Source organism: Lissotriton vulgaris, chromosome 5 (assembly GCF_964263255.1).
Source record: "Lissotriton vulgaris chromosome 5, aLisVul1.2, whole genome shotgun sequence".
NCBI classification, from domain to species: Eukaryota; Metazoa; Chordata; class Amphibia; order Caudata; family Salamandridae; genus Lissotriton; species Lissotriton vulgaris.
This window is the reverse complement of record NC_141693.1, coordinates 691487546-691511518: the sequence shown is the minus strand read 5'-3', so window position 1 is coordinate 691511518 and position 23973 is coordinate 691487546. Positions and strand designations below refer to the sequence as shown.

Here is a 23973-nt window from a genome sequence, read left to right as displayed (position 1 = left end):
GTATTACATACTGAAACAGGGCTGGACACACTCTCTGCAACTCTTTCAGTTAGCACAGAACATATGGCAGAGGGCTATACCTCAGAAAATGTTCCTCTTAGCTCAACATGTTCCACGGGTACAGAACACCATGGCAGATCTGTTGAGCCGTCAGACACAACAGATGCACAAGTGGGAACTTCATCCACAAGTTCTTCAACCGTTCTTTCAAATGTGGGGACAACCTCAGGTAGACCTCTTTGCTACCCACGAAAATGCCTAATGCCCAAACTTAGCCGCCAGATATCCACACCCGCTGTCCAAAGGCAATGCGATATGGATGAACTGGTCAAGCAGATTTGCGTACGCTTTTCCGCCTCTCCCCCTCATGCCACTAGTAGTGTGCATACGACAGCAACATTCTCGAACCCTCATTTTGGTTGCTCCAACGTGGGCCAGACAACCGTGGTACATCACACTGCTGTAACTTTCTGTAGTACCGCACCAAAAACTATACCTATCTCCATGCCTCTTAACCCAGAACCATGGAGATTTCAGACACCCGGACTCAGCTCAGCTCAACCTTGCGATCTGGCTCCTGAGGTCCTAGAATTCGGTTACCTTAACCTTCCTCCTGACTGCATGAACGTTATTAAAGAAGCTAGATGTCCAACCACTAGAGCATGCTATGCAGCCAAGTGGAAACGTTCTGTAATATATTGTCACAATAACAACATCAATCCCCTAGATGTGTCTATTCAACACATCATAGGCTACTTACTACACCTACAAAGATGTAACTCAGCCTACGCGTCTATTAGACTGCATCCTGCTACCATAGCAGCATATCTACAAAATAGACAGCCTCTATCACTTTTCAGAGTACCTGCTATAAAAGCCTTTATGGAAGGCTTTAAAAGAATAATTCCTCCTAGAGCGCCGCCTTCACCGGTGTGGAATTTAAACATTGTTCTCACACGGGTAATGGGACCTCCCTTTGAACCTTTACATAACTGTGAACTACAATTCTTAACATGGAAGGTTGTGTTCCTTGTAGCTATTACTTCTTCACGGAGAGTTAATGAACTACAAGCACTAACCATTCAAGAAAATGCATCATAATAAGTTTGTTCTCCGTACTAATCCTAAATTCCTTCCTAAAGTCATTTCACCCTTCCACCTCAATCACTCTGTGGAACTGCCCGTTTTTTTCTCGCAGCCTGTCCCAGGCCTGAACGTATCCTCGGAATCGAATTGATGCTCTAGTGGTCCACCTCTCAACAGCCCCTAGTCTGGATACTAAATTAACACAGACTAAAGGGTGGTTAAGCGGGGGAAGGGAAGGATGGGGACAGCAGGGAGGGAGACCAGTAATAAGACATAAATAAGAAGGATTAAGTAAGGAATCTATCACTTCTATCTCTCTTTCCCTACCAACCCTTAGTACTCATAATTCCACTAACCTGTAAAGGAAAATAACTGTGACTTGTAACAGGGGTGTTGAGCGTAGAACCTCTGTTCATTCAATATGCTGAAATTATACAACAACATATAAGAACAACTTTGTTATTCAATAGTACATCTAATGCGTCCATTTCTTGAGGGGGAACATCGTTTACAACAAAACGTTTACCACGCACTACCATTAAAACGCAGGAATTACAACGAAAGTCGTTACAATGACTTTCGCTGGAGGGCGCTGTTGGATAGGGAATAGTTTAATTTTGTATCCACCACCTTCTCTTCTACCCACGGGGACTGGAGTTGGAATAGAAAATTAAACTATTCCACTATCTTATTTGCAGACGCTCATACAGCAGTTCCTGGGGTTTGGCACTACCCAATCCCACAGTGCATCTGTTTGCCAAAATCCAAGATTTCATAATCTTTGTTCCTTGGGTTAGAGTTATGGACACACCCCTGAGGTGTGTCTTTGGAACTAAGGAACTCACTGTGCAAAAACAGTTCTGGGTCATGGTTTTCCCCTACTGGCACGGGTCCCACTTTAGCAAATTAGATTCTGATAGGGGCAGGCCTATGAGTGAGTTACATCTGCCTGAGACACGGGGTGCCCCTTAATCTTTGACAGTTGGTGGGCACATCCCCAAAGCCATCTTGTCCACCTTGGGCACACCTCCTCCCAACCAAGGCCCTTTTGTTCCCATTCCTTAGGGCAATTCACACCTCTTAAGAGACTACCAGGTGACAATTGGGGACATTCTTAGAAAGGGCTACTGGAAGCTTTAGGAAAGTTGGCATTGTTCCATCTAATTTAAAATCCAACATGTCTATTCCCAAACTGAAGTTATACATTATAAAGTACCATAAAGTAACCTAGTGCTTTTCCATGGGAGAGCCAGCTGTGTCACAGTTAAAAAAGACGTTGGAGACATTTCACTGCCAAGATATGTAAAACTTAAAAACACATGTTCAACTTTTTAAATACGATGCACCCACAACCTAAGGGGACTTACAGCATATCTTAGGTGCGAGTCACCAGTATAGAAAAGGAAGGTTTTGGCCTATCAATAGGCATAGTTTTCCAGGTCAAACTGCAGTCCAGTAGTGACAGTTAATATTTTGCTTCCCCACTCCACATTCCTCTTTCTATTTATTTTTTTCCCTGTGCCCTCCATGTTGGTTTCCTCCAACCACGCCCCTGTGTTGGCACCCCTGCCCTCTTGCTGCTTACCCATCCCTGCCCTCCATGTCTGTCTTCTCCATGTTACTTCCCCCACCCACGTTGCTTCGTCCACCCGCTTGCACCACTTTTTTGGGAGTTTTTATTTACTGAGCCAACTCAGATTGGCAAAATAAAAAGTAGTTGTGCCACTTTGTAGGCATGCACATGCTTGGTGCAAGAGTCTACAAAATGGTTCATATATTTTTTTTCTCTTTGTTAGCCAGGCTGTACCTTAAAGTAGTACTCCATTCTATTTTATTCCTAGAACAATTTATTTGTAGTGCCACGCATGAATAATTTTGAACTGAGAGCTATACATTCATGGTATCTATACTATCCACTGGCTAATTTCTTATTCGGAGTCAGTCCGGTATGGGAGATTGGTCAAACAACATGACTACCAGTCTGGCATCAGATCACACAGAAGCACGTAGACAATGAACTCCTCGTCATATATGAAGATGACCCCTGCCTCCTGATATTGCTGCAACACAGATGAAGATGACCACTGCCTCCTTATATTGCTGTACATCCTATCTGCCATCAACAGAGTCAACCATTCCACCCTCATTAGCACCCTGGAGTCTTGAATGGAAATAAACGGCAAAATCCAACCCTGATTCTCCTCTTCTCCTTTTACCTTTCCAACTGACACAACTATGTTCATATGGGCACCTCATACAGATCCCTCTCACCCGCTCAGCATCCAGGATTCCTAACTGCCTCCTGTCATCTTAAACCTCTACATGGATCTGCATGATGTTCTACTCACAGAAAACACCATCAAGATTCAGCAATACGACAATTACACACAAATCCAGTCTCGGCCGCTGCAGGTAAGAGTGGTGGGAAGGTGAGGCCGGGTTGGGGGAATTTCAAGAGATGACCATGAGGGAAAATTAATTATTTATTTAATTTTTCCCCGTGATCGTCTCTCGAAACCCCCCTCCACCTGGCCCCACCGCTCTTACCTGCAGCAGATGCGACTGTACAAATCTACTTAAAGTGCCCTCTGCTTTACATATCCAAGGCCTCAAATGCTGCCTGCACATCATCCAGACTGAAATGTCCAGCTCCTACCTGAAACTCAGCCCAATCAAGACAGAATTACTTTTATTTTCCACAAACATCAATCAAGAAACAGTACAAGCTGTTTCATCCAGAAAACAAGTTCATCACTGATGTGCAACTTGTATTCTTATATTTCGATGGTGGTAATGCCCTGCTTAAGGGCTTCCCAGACATCCACAATGGTATCCCTTAGGGGCATCCTATAAGCAACAGCACATTTTGTCTACCACTTGAAAAAAATGTATGACTTCACTCCCACCCTAATGAAACTTCATTGGCATTGGCTTTCCCTGCTGTCCTGCACCGTGTTCAAAATCAGCTGCATTGGGTACAAAGCTATAATGACTAACACACCCACTTATCTGGCAGACAAGCTCACCAACTCTGGTAGTTCTCAGCACACCTGCAGCCAGAATACAATCAGACTGCAGACTAAGAATTGTAGAACAAAATGAAAATAATAGTTCATTTGGCCTTTTCCATTATGCCCTTAGGATCTGGTACAACAACCCTGTATTTATCAGGACCGTCCCAGCTCTGCTCCAATTTAGCGAATAGTTTAGGATGCATCTCTTTGAAGAACAGAACATCACAAAGCATTACCCTTCTACTTTTCAGCTACCTCTCCTATAACTTGTTGACTTTAGGCTTTACGTTGACCTTGTACAGACCTGTACAGGCCATTTGGCCAGTTCACCCGATAAAAAATACCACATACATACACAGAATTTGTTCTGGTCAACTCACCTCTGTATTCCATGAGTACAAGCTTAATACCATTGACTCCTCACCCACATGAGTAGAACTCATCCATTTTATGTTTGGATCTTCTTCAATCTAGCCTAACCACCAGTCATTAAGTTAGAAACCCAGACAACCCTTGTCACCCTCATGGCCACTCAGTCATGAGTTGTCAGTAGTTCATCCATCTCTTGAGGTTTAGGTACAGACTACACATGTCTCCTTGGTACATTCAGAATCAGGCATGGACTTGTAATTTGTAATCTTTTGTAAGCCAAACTCAAGCAAAAACAGAGTCATAATGGTAATGAATGCACTTTTAAATCATCCTTGGCCCCTTACAGTCACATACCCACAGGTATGGTTACAAAAGAATAGCACTGGAATCAAATTTACACCTAACTATGTCATCTGACGCGAAACACCAGTATGTCCAAGATCTCAATCAGATGTTTTCAAATAAGCATCATCCCAGGCTCATATCATTCAGTAGAACCATACATTCATTAGAACATACTCACTTAAATCATCAGAAGCCATACACATAGAAGAAACATTTCAGTTGTCATACCTTATATACATCTTCTGATTTAGTCAAGCTGTATCTAACACTGTACCTTGAAAAACATAGGAAGCAAATAATGCAATAAAAATGGGAAATGCTTCATCATTTTTTGACAGGGTCAGGCTAGTAGCTATTGATCCTAGACTTAATGCTCTAGCCTTCTAGTATGCCTTATATGGAGGTTTTTGTTATTAAACATGAATCGAGTACCCATTTATAAAGACAGAAAATACATTTACTTGGTTAGGAAACATTGTGGAAGGTCTATTTTACTGAATGGTAAAATTGTCTGGACACATATGCAGAGGTATTTTCTAAACTGGTGATATAGTTCAACTTCCTTAATTCTCCAGCTACATAAGGATAGTTGTATGGGTCTTGCTTTTAAGTACCCCTTGATTAGATACCCAAACCAGAAGCACAGCTTAGCAAATACTTGTAGTTAGTATGTATGAAGTAAAAAAAATACTTGGATTAATTTGAAAAATGCTAAAAAGACGACCTGCATATCACTCTTATTCCACTTAAAATGTGTATAATAGTTTATAATACAGCACAAAACAAAGATTGCAAACATGCATGTGACATGCTTAACTTTAATTATTTAGCAAAAAGTGTTTGTCAATCACACAGGTCAGACCAAATTTGCCAGTATGAGAAACTTAATTGCTGGTGAAAGATTTCCATGTTTATAACGATATTTAAATGATTTGTTCTAAAAAGCAATGAACATAAAGTTGAAAAATTATGTTTGAGTGACAGGTATTATTTTGTAAGGCAGAATAATATATTATTCATCTAGGTTGCAGACCAAGCATTACTAGTCAAGAGAGCAAATATTCTGAAGTGCTAAAGATGTGTACTTTCTTTAACTTAGATAAATAGCTATGTTTCTGGGTTACAAAGGGCAAGAGTGGTTACAGATCCTATAAGTAAAGATGATGGATAGGCCTAGAATCCAACTTACTCCAATGTTTTGATGTACAATCTAGATACAAATAAAAATCAACAAATAAAATACAATGAAAAATACATGTAGGGTCAAATGGGGTTTGAACCTACTTTAGAAATATAAATGTTGTATTGCATAAATAATATATGCCATGTAGCTCCCTTTTACTAAATGTACAAAGGAGGCACGTGTAGAACAAAACCCTCCAGGGTTCCCTCCAGACCCAAACTTTATTTACATTACAAAATTCTTATGGGATTCTTCAAGTTTCACAGATAGTGGACTACATACTGAGGAAATTGTATGAGCAGTGTTTACAACGTATCTATGGTGCAAATATGTGCTACTCACAATAGTCCTTATTGAGGGTCTCAGGATAATACTGAAATCCGATCATTTAGTTCAGTAAATGTAAAACAAGCATATCAATAAATGTTTGAAAATGATATTGATGCCAATACTACTACTATCTACAATTTGAACAGTGTAATAGCATAAAAATCCAACTTGGAGCTAACTATAACACGTCTCCAATCTGTGTCTATACAAATCATAATATTTAATATGGTGATTGCTTTAAAGTTGCAGTCTTATACTTGAAGCATATCCCTTAAAATCCAAGTCCTACTTCCAGTGGGTGTCCTTTTCAAACCACACCATTATTTAGATTTTGAGGGTTTGATAACAGTGTTGTCACACTTCATGGCTTTTCCATCTTTTCCAGTTTTACTATGTTATCGTATAACAGTCCACACAATAATTAATCTAGGCATATAACTCAAGGAAGTACATCACCAGAAACTGTCTCTCTTGGAGCCTGTAAAACCTGTGGGAAAAATGACATTAACATCATCGGTGCGGTGCAGATTTACCCTGTACGCTGACCATCATTGATTCCCATTGTTCATGACGAGCTCAGCTAGTCATGAGTGTACGAGAGGTGTACCTCATGACGAGCTGAGCTCGTCATGAGAATCGAAGGGGTTAAGACAACCATCATCTGATTCAAACCTATTCATTGATGTTGTCATTTTTATAAAAAGGGCTGTGTACATATCCTGGTACTGAAAGGCTAAATGCATTGGGTACCACTCAAGAGGAGCTGATTGGCATGCAGGAAACTATAATAACTTGTTAAGCAACACAGGCCCAAAGGTTATTAACTTTCATTTGATTATTGATGATTTGCAAGACGTTTGATGTCAAGAGAGAGAGAGAGTTCTAGGCCCTACTATCCTAGAGAATGAAAGCTCTCATACCGATCTGTATTTTGTTGCACTTAGGGAAATTGGCAAACAGAGATGTGCTAATCACAAGTTTACCGTCAAGGAGTATAATTAAAGTTTATTGAATAAGAAAGAGGGATTCTGAAGATTGACAGCCTGAAGCATAATCCACAGTGTTTTAAAAGAAATATGGAGTACACTCAACTAATACAGGTACTATAATACAGAAAATGAAGCATACTGCTGTACTCCATGTTGTAGTTGCCTGTAGATGACTTTAATAAAGGAAAGATCCATATAATATGCTTGAGGTGTAGATTCCAGCTTTAACTTAACCTTTAATAGCTCTGCATCTATCAAAATAATTACAAACCCTAAACATGACCCTATTGTGGTTAGCCTGATCCCAGTTGCAACAAGCATTTGCAATTCAATAGGTCTCTCATTTACAAGACTGTGAGCTATTGGCACTATAAATGTCAATAGCTTAAAAAATGCAAAACCTTTTGAATTGCAAATATTGTTTGTTTCCAATAGTCCCATGACATGCTCGCACTTAATAGAGGCCACTCCCCTTTCTTTAGACGAGCCACGTCTAAAGAAAGTGGCATGGCCTCTATTAAGTACAAGCCCAGCATGGGGCGCTTGGAAACAACCCAAAAAATATATTTGTAAAGCAATAGAACTTGCATTTGCGAGAGTTTAAGCTATTGTCAATTACAATGCCAATAGCTTAAACTCTCCTAAATGCAAGAACTATGGCATTGCAAAGAAGTGGCCGCCATTGTCCCGGCTGCTTGGAAAGAGAAAGTGTGCATGGCGCGCTGAATATAAGGAAAGCACATTGTGCTTGAAGTAAGACAAAACTCACTAAAGAAAATAGTGCTTACAGACTAAATAACACAGATGGTGTAACACCAGGCGTAAAAGGGCCAGTCCTCATGGGAGGTTACAAATGAAGACAAGGCGGTATACTAAGGAGGGACTAACAAGCCGATTACAGAATCAGAAGCCAGCATTTACAAAGGACAAAGGCAAGCCAATTAAAAATATGGGCAGGGAGTGGGTGGAGCTTCAAGTGCATACTCTAATACAGCATGCCTTGCATAGCAGCACATGCGCTGCCCAGGCTCAACCTAAAAAGGAAATCTTGTGTTCTGACACCATTATTTTAATCTTCATGGGTTCATCAACAGGTGTCTCTTGCACTTTCAATGATCCACAGCTGCTATGCATTTTGCAAAGTTATGACCATTAGTTATAGTTTCTTCGATTTATGTATTATAGTATAGATGTATACTAGTATGCAATATGAAAGAATAAATCTGAACCATTGTATCATTTATAATTGAGAAATAATGGTAAGAGCAGCAATTTCTGTCAAGGGTAGATCACTGCAGCTCCACCGTGGCATCCGGTATTCCTTAGAATAGAGTGTCTTTTAAGCCCAGATGACATATACAACAAACAGAGGTGTTACTCATTGAAATTATCTTATTTTTAGGAAGTAAATATCATATACAAAGTAAATACATGACACAAGATTTTACCTTTCATTAGCGTATACGAGTTACAAAACAATTGACCCATATCTCATGCTCAATAAATGGCACTGTTCCACTGGCTTTGTTTGCATGAACTCTATTTTAATAAATAACAAGAGTAGCAAGGCACCACAAGTCCAGCTGAAAGGGTATAGATACTTGAATTGATCTGTCAAGCCTTGTTCTTCATTTCCTTTTAATCTGTACATTTTGTTTCCTCTTCTGTTTGTCTGTGTGTCTATTCATTGCTTCTACAGGTCTACCTTAGTCCCCTTTATCCCTTACATCTCGTCTGCCTTTTTTCCTGGGTCTTTCCTCCTCCTGCTTCCTCTGCAGCCCGCTCCTCGTTTTCTCCTGGATTATCCATTTTCGTTTCAGTGTTGAATTCTTGGTGATTTATCCCACTTCCTTCCTTATTCCTCAAATTATTTTCTCTTGTGAACCTAGACATATCCCTTGTCTATTCTAAATGCCTTTGTTGCCTGATTTGTATTTGTAACATCTAACCATTACCATCATTATGCTATGGTGAATCCCATATATGTCAATATTTAATTGATATAGGAACAATAGGAATGCTAATTTCCTAACACAGAATTCTACCCATTTTACAAGTAAACATGAATCTTACCACATTTATTAAATGTAATGACCTTTATATGCTGATTGGTGTTTTATGAAAAAACAATTCTATAATTGTCATTGCTTCAAAGTGCCTCATCTCAGAGGAAAATGTGGCAGCAGCAATTTTAAAATAATAAAAAAAGATAGGTCAGGTCAAAGGTAGCTTATTTTACATACACAAATTGGCCTTCCGTCAAAGATTATTTGGTTATTTTCTTTTACAGTCACAAATATCATAGTGCCTGTTGTTTTAATGTAAAAGTAGTGAACTCACACAACATCAGAAATTGCCAACTACAATACTTTCTTCTACCTTCTTAGTGACCTTGAACTGTTTGAAAAATATTTAAAAGCGAGCGCCCATGCATTTGTTTAAGTGTCCACAACTGCATGTAAACATCCAAGTCTGCTGCATCGCAAAAGGGTTTACGATTTATAAAAGAAAAAGGTTTTTGGTTTGTTTTGACTTGCATTGTCTCAACAACTTTCACGTTTTTCCTCCTTATTCCTGTGATCCCTGAATGCCTCCACATTTTAAGCCATTACCTTATTCTTGTGTATTAAACCAAAATATAGCAAATGTTAAAATATTCTCTAGTCTGTAGAGTGTTACGCCTTTGCATATAACACCCCAAGGACAAGCACAAACACCAGGATGCTAGAAGATGTCCTGGTCTCCGCACCAGGACAAATTAGGACAGAAAAGCTTTAAGCATTTGTAAGCTATTTCCAAGGGGGCCACGTTATATTTTTTTTCATGCACTGAACATGACAATTATAAAGAAACATCAAGAACCCCAAAGGCAAACATAACCAGTGTCAAACAATGATGAATGGGTCCCCTGTGATTGGGGGTAGTGCTTTTAGGGTGGGTATTTTGAAAGCATAAAAACTCCTAATCCCTAAACCTGAAGTACTCCTTTTTTAAGGGTGAGGCAGAAAAGTGATTAATACCTATAGTGGTGCATGGAACGGGCGACTTTCCCTAGATCTGCATGGGTTGACATATTTCTGCCTTTATAACTGCCCTAGAAAGGGTCCCTGGCTTTGTTCAGGACCCAGACCCTCCCTTCCCTAATATTCTACTATAGTGGTATTCAAGCGTCCACACTATACCTATAAGTACAGTCCTGCTGGATGTAATTTGCGGAGTTTGCTACATTTTGTTGGTCCTATAGGATGTGTAAAACATAAGACACAAACCATAAACATAACAAATTAATACATAACATTGGAGACACAAAAGAAGAGAAATAATAATAAAATCAGACAAAAACACAGAACTATGCTGTTGTGAACTATTTTTGAGATTGTTTGTCGCACATGTGATGGATATACATTGCAAACCACTGCAAATACGATAAGGTGTATTCATTCATGTTGTAGATTGTCTTAACCAAATGTAAACTAGTGAGGTCCTCATGGTGGAGTTAGAGGACAAACCATTGTAGCCACACTCGTATATCAGATAGTCTATTGGGTATAATTATTGCCTACTTTCGATCAGCCAGCAAAGGAAGTCTCCTGTCTCCTCAATGGGTCCCCCGTACACTTACTTCACTAAAGGTTTACCCTCGGTTTTACCTATGCATGAAGGCAGACCCTCTAGTAGTTTCATGGAGGACACCTCTTACAAGGCATCTTACAACTCACCAAATTGGGACTGTCACATCATTTGACATTACGCAAGGCACATATTGATGTCTTTACGGAGCGGGCGTAAGGAAAATGTTGTAGAAGCGCATCACTCTAATAATATTGTTCATTAGTCAAGCAAGCATATTCTTTATATCGTGAGGGAGTGGTCCATTTGTCATATAAAATTGTTAAACAAGTACTCACAGAAATGGAGAATTTTGGGAAAAGGCGAGGAATCTCCTAAATGCAAGTGTTTTGGGATGGTGCTTCCTGCTTATATAGTCAAATATTTCCAGTTAAAGTATGTTATGTATATGTAAAAAATACATCCGGTCCCAATAAAGTATTTTCATTTTCCAACACAGTGATAACTCAGGAAATTCTTACTGCTCCCTACCAAACTCCATAAGTTCTATTGTGCCAAATGTCATGCTACATAAAACATTCTAATGAACATCACCTCTAGGCAAGATATGTTATCAGTCAGGCCATCACTTTGATGGCTAAATCAGGGTTTTCCATAGTCGATCCAGGAGGCTGGATCCATGTCACCTTTTTAGCATATCCTCATTTAGATAAATGTAGTTCTCTTAAAAAATCTGGTATCGATCTGGCCCTCCAGGACCTACTTTGGAGAACCCTGAGCTAAACTATAATATACCTTGGCTACAGGTGATGATCAGATGAATTCCATTAGTTTAATAGAAATTATAGAGTTCGGTAGATGGCAGTGCGAATTTCTTAATGTATCACTATTTTGGAAAATGAAAATACTTTGGTGGGACCCTGTTAAAAAAACATCAAAGTATACATAGTTTACCTTAAAATATCTGACTATATAACAGGACGCCCCTTCCGGCAATTACATTTAGGAAACTCCTCGCCTTTTCTAAAAATCATTCCTTTTTGTGAGCACTTGCTTTACAATTATAAAAAAAACAACCAGAGAAACCCCTCGCTAAAGTGCTATGTTAATTGAGCTCCTATGGCAAAATATAAACTCAGACAATGAACTTTAAAAAAAAAATCATAAAATGAGTGGACCACTCGATCCCGATAACAGGAATAGGCTTGCTTGACTGCCAAACGAGTATCCCACGGGTATTTGCGCACTCGACAAATTGTTAAAATAAACGAACAAACTGGAAAGGAGTGGGGCACTCTTACACATTTTCCATCTGCCCCACTCAGTAAGGACATCAGTACGAGCCTTGTCTCATCACGTGATGCAGGCACTCCCAGTTTGGTGAATGGTAAGATGCCTTTAAGTGGTCTCCTGCAGGCAAACTACTAACATCCAGAGGGTCTGCATTGATGCATAGGTACAACCGATGGAAACAGCTTTGGCATAGCAAGTGTATGGGGCACCCTCTGGGAAGGGGGCAAAAGACTTCCTTTGCTGACCAATTGAAAGCAGGCGTTAATTATCAATCAATCAATCATTTACTTTATTCAGTATGAACAACCATAAATGAACATAAAACAGTACAACACAGCACACATAAATACACATAGTGGTTGAATATATGTAAAGGTCAGATTAAAAATGAGATTACAGTTGCATAAAAAAACATAACACAGTTAGTAGATAACTTGTATTAAAAGGTATAAGAGCCACAGTAACAACCCAAAGGCGCGCAGTCCATGTATTATAAAATATAGGCAGGGCATATCCAGAGCTCCTATGAGAGAACATGTGCAACAGCATTAGGAGGAAGATGGTAGGTTAGAAAATAGCCCCACTGTTGCCAGTCTTCACTGTGCACTATCCCAATTCCTCTTCTCTAATGGACCAGCTCCAGTGTAGGTATTTGGCAACAGCACAGACAATGGACTCCCTTGTTTCTGTGCGAAAATGCCTAAGCATCGGAGATACTGTCTGCACCTCAGCTGCCTGCAGATCGAGAAGGGCCAGCTTTTCCTGGGCCAGGTATAGCCATGACAGAAAAGATTGAAGTGTGGCAAGGATTCCTCTGCCCACAGATATTCCAGGCACACATCATTTTTGTTGAAATTGGATTTCCATTTGGAACAAAAGGGCAAAAGAGGTAGAGTGCCATGTCAGAACTTGAGATATAACTGCCAGGCACCAAGTATGAGCAGGTTGTCAAGAAAAGACTTGAATTCAGTGTGAAATTTGATATTGAGAAAGGCATCAGTGAGTGAGCCATGGTCCACATTCCTTATGTCCTGTTCCCACATCTAATGCCAAAATGTTTCTGTGAGTGCTTCACTAGTGAGCAGTGGGGAATTATCAGACTCACCAAGGCTAAGGTCAGTCAGTGTGTCTTTCCCATAGCATACCCATTTGATTTTGCTGGATTTGTCCAGTGCGACTATTTCTTTAAAAGTGTGGTAATAGCCATCAAGGGCCGGGTATGATTAATCTGTGCCAATATAGCGAGGGCCTTAACTGAGCCGTATGGGCCAGTGACACAAGACCCATGTCCTGTAGCATTGGTAGTAAGTGAGTGCTTTTGGGGAGTCTAACTAGGGCTCTAAGCATGTTGATCTCTGCCACACACAGCTCGGCCATGCTTGTGGGGCCCCAGATCTCTGCCACATACAGTGCGCTGCCCCCTGCTGTAGCCCTTTATAGTTTTAGGGTGGGTAATATACGTCTGACTTTGGAAGAATTGTAAAGTCTTAGGATTGCAGCAGTTGGTGAGTTAATTTCAGGGCACTTATTTTAACCTAGGGAGACCAGGACATATTCTTTGATAGAATAAATCCTAGGAAATTAAACTTGGATACCCTATTTAGGGGGTTCCCTTCGACCATAATGGAACCTCTAAAAGATCTAGGGGGGGGGTAGATGGTCAAAAATATTGTTTTTGAGTGATTGATGATCAGCCCTTGGTCATTACAGAATGTCACAAATCTGTCAACAAGCGTTTGAAGGCCAGCCCGGGCTTTATAGATCAGTAAAGTATTGTCTATGAATAGGAGTGAAGGGATATTTCTGCCCGCCACCCTGGGAGAGTCTTTCTCGCTGTCCTCCAGTTAGGCAACCATGTACTTTAGATATAAGGAGAACAGTGTTAAGGTGAGAGTGCACTCCTGTTGCACACCTTTGTTTTATTCTATCCATTCTGTTACTTCACCCTCGGCACCCCATCTGACTTGTGTAAAGGTGTCTTTATGTATGCAGATGTCCAAAGGTCAAGAGGCACCTTGCTGTCTTTCAGGACCTCCCATTAATTTACAGGGGGGACCAGGTCAAATGCCAATTTCAGGTTAACAAATACTTGGTATAGATGGGATTTTTTAGTTATGACTGTCTTCCAGTAGATAGCCATGAACCTAAGGACCTGGTCGATTGTACTTATCTGGTTTCTAATCTCAGCTTGCAGATAAGACAGGGATCTCTCGTACTCTATCCAATGGTCAAGCTGGAACAAGATCTGTCTACAGAAGACCTTCTGTATTACGTCAATTTATTTATTTATTTTATTTTGAAAGTTTTATATAGCGCGAACAGGATCTTTGCAGATATCAGAGCGCTTTACACGGCTGGGAATGCCAGCAAGAGAGTGGGGTTACACATATGTAGTACAGCACATCAATAATACAAATATAACGGTTAAATGTGTGCATAGATAGTCAGTAGCATCAATAATCCAGGTGGGATACATAGTCATAGAGTTCGAACAGCGAGTTAAATGTGTGCGTAGATAGTTAGTAGCGACAATAATTCAGGTGAAATACATAGTCATAGAGTTCGAACAGAGTAATACAGGTCGGAGTAGGGTCTTTCCAAATCCACGCTAATAGGTCAAGTGTATTTGGCCATAAAAATAGCTTTTACTTCCTTCTTAAAAAGTGTGAAGGAGGAGATGAGTCTGGTTTCAGGAGGGAGTGAGTTCCAGAACCTGGGTGCCATTCCTGAGAAAGAGCGTTTATATGTTTTTGCCTTCCGGAATCTTCGAGGTTTTAGCAGAAGATTGTCTGTGCCTCTAGTGATTCTAGAGCCGCCAGAGATTGACAGCTTCTGAGTGAGATATCCGGGAGAGCTCAGATGTAGAGCCTTGTGTGTCATGCAGGCAATTTTCAAATGTTTTCTGGCTTCAAAAGGCAGCCAGTCCAGTGTTTTCAAATCAGGGGTGATGTGCGAGTGTTTTTTTGATCCAGTGATGAGTCTGGCTGCAGCGTTTAGAGAGGCTCTTAGTGGTGCAGTGCTGGTTAACGGGAGACCGCAGAGGGCGGTGCTGCCGTATTCAATTTGTGGGATTACTAGAGCTTGTACTGCAGTTTGGAAGTCTTTGGCTGGTAGGAAGGGTTTAAGTTTCCTCAGTGTATTGATTTGGAAGTTCGCTCCCTTAGTAGCCTTGCTGATATGATGCTGCATGTTAAGGTTGGAGTCGAGGGTTATGCCTAAAGATTTTGCTAAGTCCACTATGATGGGTTGGACATTGAGTGCCGTTAACTGTTTAAGCCAGGTTTGCGTGATGGGGATCTTCGCGGGAGGTGTGATCAGCAGGAATTCTGTTTTCAGAGCATTGAGTTTGAGGTGATTATCAGCAAGCCAGGATTGTGTGCTTCTAATCGTAGAGTTCAGTAGTAAAATGTCGTTGGGGGATTGTAATTTGAGATATAGTTGGGTGTCATCTGCGTACATGTGAAAAAGTACTTTGGATGCTTGAAGCAAGGTGGTGAGAGGTTCCATAACTAGGTTGAACAGGGTTGGTGATAGGGAAGATCCTTGGGGGACGCCTAACGACACAGGTATTGGAGAGGACATCAGGTTGTTACTCTTGAATTTCTGCGACCTGTTGTGTAAAAAGGAGGTGAACCACTTGAGAACAGTCCCAGAAAGACCCATTCTTGTGCTCAGAAGATCGAGTAACTTCTCATGTTTGACGGTGTCGAATGCCGAAGAGAGATCAAGCAGGATGAGGAGGCAGGTATCACCTTGATCTAGGATTTGAAGGGCGTCGTCAATTATGTGAGTCATAGCAGTTTCAGTGCTGTGTCCTGCTCGGAAGCCTGATTGATGCGGGTTGAGGAGATCAAACAGGTCGATATGTTTAGTCAGTTGTAGTTGAACGCATTTTTCCAATAATTTGGCGAGAGTGGGAATATTGGTAATGGGACGGTAGTTGTTTAGGTCGGATGGGTCGGCAGTAGGTTTCTTTAGCAAAGGTGTGACTTGTCCAACTTTGAGGGAGTCAGGGATGGTTCCTTCTTGGAGCGAGCTGTTGATGATTTTAGTCCAGAGAGGAAGGAGCAGTGGGATGAAATCTTTGACAGCGTTAGCAGGGAGGGGATCCGTGAGGTGATTGGAAGGTTTCAAGGTGTTGAGCAGTTTGCCTATTTCTTCTTCGGAGTAGGTTTCAAAGGTTGACCATGTTGCATTGTTTTTAGGTTCGGTGGGTGTTATGCAGTTGAGTGTGTTGTGGAGTATTGCATCAGCGCGGAGATCATTCTTTATGTTGTCAGTTTTTTGGGTAAAGAAGGTGGCGAAGTCTTCACAGGAGGGTGCTTCGTGCAAGGTACTGAGAGGTTGGGGCTGTTCCTTGGCTTGTGTTCTGATTAACTCAAAGAGTTTTCTAGGGCGATTTTTTGCTTGGTCGAGCTGGAGGCTGAAGAAGTTTGCTTTTGAGCGCTTTATTTTCCTGAAGTAGGCGTTTCTCTTTTTCTTCAGGGTTTTCAGGTGTAGTGCAGAGGGAGCTGACCTCCAGGTGCGCTCTGCCAATCTCATGGCTCGTCTATCTTCATTGAGACTCCCGTCGTACCATGGTTGGAGATTTTAGCGGAGACTCTTTTTAGCTGCATGGGAGCAGCCTCATTAATTATTGAGGTCACGGCGCTCAGATAGTGGTCAGTCAGGGATTGGACATCTGTAACGCCAGCAGGGGGGAGTAGGAGGTCGCGACTGTTCGGGGGTAAGGATAATGGGTTGAGTTTTTTCAGGTCTCTTTTCCAGACTTTAGGTCTGGTGGGTTGAACCGAGTTGAGTTTGACTTTTTCATTGATGTGAAATGTAACAATATGATGGTCTGACCAGTCACAGGGTTGAATAGTCTCAATTTGAGTAGCGCCCTCTTTGGCGATGATAAGGTCGAGGATAGAGCCTTTCTCGTGGGTCGGGCTGTTGCATAATTGTGTGAGGTCCAGTGCGCTGAGGAAGCTTTTAAGACTATTTACCACCGCATCGTTAAGGTCGTTCCAATGGAGGTTGAAGTCACCCAGGTATATTTGGGTGAGCTGTCGTCCTGCGTTGGTTGAAATCAGGTCCATCATTTGTTGGGCGAAGATGAGGTGGTCTCTGGGAGGGTGGTAAATGCCATGGAGAGAGCATATCGGTTTGCCATCACTGATGATATTGAGGCAGATGTATTCGTAGGAAGTTGGGGAGGGTAGGGACGGCACGGAAACTGTCAGTACAGAAAGGCTGTTCCTGTATATGCATGCGATTCCGCCACCTATCTTGCCAGACCTGTCAAGCCTAATGATGTGGTAGTTAGGGGGGACCAGAATGTCCATTATAGGTGTAGAGGATTCGGTTAACCAGGTTTCAGTCAGGATGATTAGGTCAAGGTCCAATCTTAGGATGAGATCAGCGATGGCGGAGGAGTGTTTAGAGGCCGATCTGCAGTTTAGGAGAGTGCATTTGAGACGGGGTGTGTCTGGAGAGGAAGAGGGTACTAGAGAGAGGGGGACTTTTCTAAGGTTATTTGGGACGGATATTCTGTTGTTAAGAGTGGAGGATCTACGGGGATTTGAGTGTATTGTGGGGATGGGGAGCTGCGAGGCAGTTGTGATGTTTAGGGGAGCTTGGTCGTAGGAGCGGAGGAGGGAGAGGGTGTCGAGGTCCGAGAGAGGGTTGCATGTACGAAGGGGGCGGTTGTTGCGATTGTGGGCGGGGATCGCGGTCCAGTGAGTGCGGCGGTTGTGCTTGTTGCGATTGTGGGCATGGATCGCGGTCCCGTGTGAGGGACGTGGCTTAGGAGCGTCGTCGGGACGGGAGGGTAGCAGGTTGAGAGGGGGGGTGGTGGTGAGTGAGGCGAGTCTAGGGGGTGTGGTGAGCAGCTCTTTGATGGTGTGCATGTCTTCCTTGATGGTGTGAATTTCTTCTTTGAGTTGTAGGAGGAAGGACATAATCTTGTCTAGCGTGGGGTGAGTATTAGTGTTGGGGGTGGACGTCATGGTTGGGTGGATGACCTGGGGCTTAGCGTGCGGGTGGGAGCGAGGGTTAGTGTTCATGCAGGGCTCCGTGTTGTCGTTGTGCGGGTTGGTGTTAGGGAGAGAGGGTAAGGGGGCGATGGGAGTGGATGAAGTATGGAGGAGGTTGGAGGCGTGGAGACGGGGATTCATGGCAGGGGGAGAGGGCGGGGTGGAAGTGGAGTGTATGATGGTGGTGAAAGGGGAGCCTGAACGGAAGTGAGGGCTGAGAGTGGGGGGGGAGTTGAGGTTGGAGGTGGTCCTGTCGTGGGACTGGGGAGTTAAGATAGTAGATGTGGTGTGCTCTGCATGCTTAGTTAGCGTGTGGAAGTGGGGGCTGAGAGAGGGGGGGGACAGGGTGTGGGATTTGTCGCTGAGGCTGATTAGTCTATAGTTAAGGGGGAATCCCTGGGCCATTCTTGTAAGCGGGGCTAATCTCAGCGCTTTCCAGCTATGCAAGATTTCTGTCCCCCTCCCACTATAAAGGTGGTTCACTTATTTACGTATAGGGTGCAATCCTCAATGTACGATAAGAAGAGATCCCCAGGGCCCCCTTCTGGCGCGCGGTCATACCAGGTGCTATGGACTTGATTTCCATTGCATTAATTGTACCTAATACAGTACCCAACATATGCTAATTTATTTATACAGTGTGACTACAAAGGTTTTCCCCTTTACCTCCTCTTTGAGGGCCTCACTAGTTTGGGCAAGACAACCTACAACACGAATGAATGAATAAATACAGCATGAATTTTCAGATTCACAGATTTGCAGTGGTTTGCAGTGTGTACCTATCACATGTGTGACAACCAATTACACAACTAGTCCACAACAGCATGGAATAAAATTAACTACCTTTCATTTTTTCATTTGAGCTTATTATTATTGCACTCCTTTTATGTCTCTAATACAAGGTATTGTCTTAGGTTTTAAACATCCTACAGGACCAACAAAATATTCCAGTGTCAGTGAATATTATCCAGTAGGGCTATACTTATAGGTATAGAGTGGATGTGTGCTGATAGATGTAAGAATACCCCTATCGCAGGAAATTAGGAAAGTGAGGACCTGGATCCTGAAGAAAGCCAAGGACCCTTTCTAGGGCTGTTAAAAAAGCATGCTGACCCATTCAGATGCATGGACAATAGGCAATAGCACGCATCACTGTGGGTTTTAATCATCTCTCTGGCTCACTCTCAATAAATAGAAATACCTGTGGTTTAGGGCTTAAGGATTTTTATGCTTTCCAGATCCTGGTTTCATTAAATACTCTCCCTATAAACACTTCTCACATTCACAGGGGGCCCATTCACTATTCTTCTAGACAGGGCCATTCACTATTCTTCTAGAACAATTATGACATTGACGTTTAGGATGCAAACGTTGACAGTCCCTTTTCCCTTTCATTCCCCTGCACTCCCTACTTATTTGGAAAACAGGTCCATTTGTTGTGTAGATCCTATAAAGAAACAACACATCAGCTTAGTTTGTAAGTCTAGTTAGCCAAATACTTCATGACATATTCAGCTGTTTATGCACTGGTAATTTGAGGGTCTGTAGTCACATGTTAAATAAGTCACATATTCTACTGCTAAGCCATACAGTGCAATGACAATTTAGTCCAAGTCGTAATGCTGTCCAAGAATAGTAGCTGCTTGTATTTTCAGGCCAAATGAAGCACATGACTAAATGGGAACCAAGAACCCAATCCACAAATGAATGAATTAGTTTATAAATGAATTATAGATTTTAGAACATGTAGCCCCAAACACATCTGCCGATCAGTAGAATCCATCATGATTTTTACATGCTGATTCAAAGAAGTCATAATTCTGGAATCTTAGTAATCCTAACGTATACTAGTGATAGCGGTTTTCAACCTAAAGGACAAGGTTTTTCACTTTCGTAAATTTGAGATTAGTTAAAATAGTTTCCCACTATGAAAAAACAAACAAATGTACACTCTTTCAAAGGAACGGAAAACTCCCAAAATTTAGTGGCAGTCATAGGTGAAGAATTGTGTCAGTAGAGGAAAAAAACTTGCTCTGTGGAGTAAAAAAAAGGTTTGATGTACATATGAACAATTCTAAATCATTTTCTCATGCCGATTTTACATCTAGTGCAACATCTGCATAAGATAAATTTGCTAATTAGAGTACTCCTGGAACACTGGCTATCGCAGATATCTATGAGTGCTCCTAGGATTCACATACAAATAGGATATGCTTTGGGCATCAGGTAATTATTCCAGTCATTGCAAATAGTGCTTATTTTTAACACTCTTTAACATTCTAAATCAAATCATGTTCCAATACTCCTACCTTTGGTATAGTGTTCTTCACCTATACTTTAATCCAAAAGAGGTTTATTTATAAATGAAAGCACTATTTGTTACACTGTGTTTAAAAAAAGAACATAACTATTACACTGAAACCCATAGCCCTTTTACTTGGCCATTTGTTAATTAGTTGGCAACAAAGACTGTTAAAACCCAATAACTTGAACAAATAAACTGTTTTTATAAATCTATTGCAGATTATGGTGAACAGCAGCCTCTGTGGCTGTATTTTTTGTTATTTCTGCTATTTATTTTAAATGGATATTCCTAAATTTTCTGTGTATTTCTTTTTTTGAACTGAATTATTATTTGCAGGGGGAGAGGGGGAAGAAAGGCTCTAGAGGGCCTAAAGGGGATAAGGGAGACCAAGGAGCGCCTGGATTAGATGCACCATGTCCATTGGTATGTTTTGCTTTTTACTTTGTACCATTGTATGATTTGAAAATAAGAAGAAAGAAGGAAGCATTGCATTGATCATGTACTCCTTTTATAAGATTACTAGTCATGAAAATAACACTTTATGGTTCTTACATTACTTATATTAAAATCCCATGAGAATATCGCTGTATGGTTCCTAAACTATTTATATTATAATCCTTACATTATACATATTTGATAATATATTTTTATATATAGCCTATAATTGTATTGTAGCCCTTATATGATATATAAAACTGTAGGGTCCTTAAATTGTGCTAGTGAATTTGATTGGGAATCAAAGCATTACTACTTCCAAACTTATTTCAATATAACATTTTAAAGTCAAGGTAAACTTCTTTCTTTCTTCACCTTCTCATGTGTTAAAGATATATAAATGTATGCATTTCCCCATTTGGTAATGTCATAAGGCACCTCACTGTGTGACAGTTCTTTTAGAAGGTAAAAATGTAGTATAAATGATGCAATAGGACGTTCAAAGCATAACCCATAGTAATTACATTGCACCTATATGAGATGTTGTGATTCTTGAAACCTAAACAAAGGAAAACCCATTCTCATTCAAGTAATTACGAAAAAAAAACCTATGAATTCCCAGAAATGTGTTTCTTTGAAGCTTTTTTCATATAATTAGGAACTGCACACCTTGAATTCGGTCCCAGTTAACAGCATTGATTTGTGAATTACTGTCCTGTATCAGAATCATGTTCAAAAACTACAGTGTGATTTTCACTAGAAAGAGGCAAATTCAAAATAAAACATTTTGACAATTCTGAATAAAGCTTAAGACATTACATCTTAACTTGTCCCAGGATTGTACACATAAATAATGGTGTCTTGTGACAGAGCCAGCAAAGGACTTTACATCCCCAGCCATGTTGGTTTGTATCTGCTATAATAATCATGGTTAGTTGATTTTATGAACAGGGCCTTCGAGGTTTTAAAGGCGAGAAGGGTGATCCAGGGGTACCAGGGCTGGACGGGCTGGATGCCCCTTGCCCATTGGTATGGCTTTACCTTCCCTTTTTCCTGCATGCTTTTTCCTGCACTGTTCAGCTTGCATTTTTTTACATCACAATTTAACCTCTACTTCTGTTGAAACCTATAATTCATTCTTTGTCTCCTCGCTCTATTCCTTCACACAATATACTATTGTCTTGCTACCCTAAAATCAATTTATTTTGAGAAGTATTTTCATCAGTTCCCGATATTCACCACCTCCATTAAAACAAGATATATTACCATATTTCTTTTATTACTTTCATTTTATCAAGCACACATGATGCCAAATAGAAATATGTTGCTAAAATAAATACTTCTGTAATTACACATTTGCCCAACAGCATCTGAGATAACATGCATAAAGTAAACCACTTCAGTGATCTTTATCTGGCCCCTTCTCTCGACCCTTGCACTTAATACACAGCACTAGGAATTACACGGAAATCATTCTATGCTATTGGCCACACTTTAATGCGGAACTCCATGCCTTTAAGAATCCAAGCCACTGAGACTTATCGGCTGTGTTGTAAATTGGCAAACACATGATATTCTTAAGGTAGTAATAATGCTCAATACATTTTCAGTAGCCTCTGATCAAGCCTAATGCTTTAAAGCAACTTTTAGGATGATGAACTAAAATAAATTGACAAAGACCGAATGTATTCCTGTAAGATGTGGCATGTGTTAAATAAATACATTAACACCATTTCTAGTGTTGTGACAGCAGCATTTGCACATCAAGTTTCCATGTCTGTTTACATCCTATTGGAAAGCACTTAACTTTATGCAGTGGACATAAATAGGTGCAAGTTTAAGAATTGATCTTTCTCTTCTGTTAACCTCAGGAAAACCCTTTACAATCAAGAAAATAAATATATTGCACGTGTCTAGTTCATTATATAACCTACATCTTACATTCAGCTACTTGTGAGCCACATTAAGCACACTGCCATAATGCATCCTAAACACACTGCTACCTTTTAAATGTTGGCCAACTCTGAGCTGACAAATATAATAGTTACATAATTGGGTTTATTAGTCCCTTGTGTGTTAAATAGTTTGTTTGCTCACATCTTAATGTAATGGTGGTAAAGATGACTACAAATAGTTGAAGCCTTTTTCTGTCTGCCCACCATGGTCTCCTTTCACCTCCTTTTTTTAACCTGCACATGTGCATGAAATAGTATGATATGTTTTCACACTAACTGTTTCCAAATGGAGAATTTCCTAAATGAATGCACTTGTGTTCCTAATAACTGGATTATTTCAACAAAACAATCTACACTCTCTCAGCAGAGCCATCTACTACAATAGATTTCTGTCCTAAATTCTATATATATCTCTAATTCCTAAACTAAATTGTTTCCTTTTGTACCCTTCTACACAACCAAATCCCCACTCTCCTAACTTTTTCTGTTCAATTAGTCACATACCAATGGGAAAGTTGGAAAAATAAATCACAATTTCCGGGAGCAGATTATCATGCATTTATATTGGTGTGCACGTATTTGCTTATCTACTTAAAATGTTCCTTCATTCGTACTTGTATTTGTACATTTCTAAATCAGAGCTCTACAGTATTTTTGTACGTGAGAAAAATCATTTTTTTTATGTGATGGATTGCATGTCTTTGATGAACTCTTGTAACTATAAGGCAGATTTGAAGATGATAAAAGTGATGCATAACGTTTTCTTTCTCCAGTTTCCAACATCCTCTTGTACCCAGACACAGGTTCACCCTGGTGTAGTATTATCTAATATCAATTCCTCTCCCTTTGCTGTAATATTTGCCACATCCATGGATATTCATTCATTTGTTTAAATGAAGTGTACATGTCTGACATTCAGCTCATGTAAATAAAAGAAAGTCAGTAATAAAATCCCCATGCTTATACTCTGTGACCTAAATGTTGGTGATACAGTAACATTTGCAGGTAACTTTTCTAAATTTGTAATATTCATGGACATTATCGTCTCAAGGTTCATGCTAAATGATAAAAGTGTCATT

The 23973-nt window shown here is 40.6% G+C and overlaps 1 protein-coding gene across 1 annotated transcript in view; it reads left to right on the top strand.

The window, feature by feature from the left end:
- Positions 1–23973, top strand: part of COL13A1 (collagen type XIII alpha 1 chain) — a 368078-nt gene that overhangs the window by 289920 nt on the left and 54185 nt on the right. Inside the window, exon 36 of the mRNA XM_086922128.1 lies at positions 20841–20927. Coding sequence (XP_086778254.1) covers positions 20841–20927 — 87 coding nt within the window. The remainder of the gene's footprint in view (positions 1–20840; positions 20928–23973) is intronic.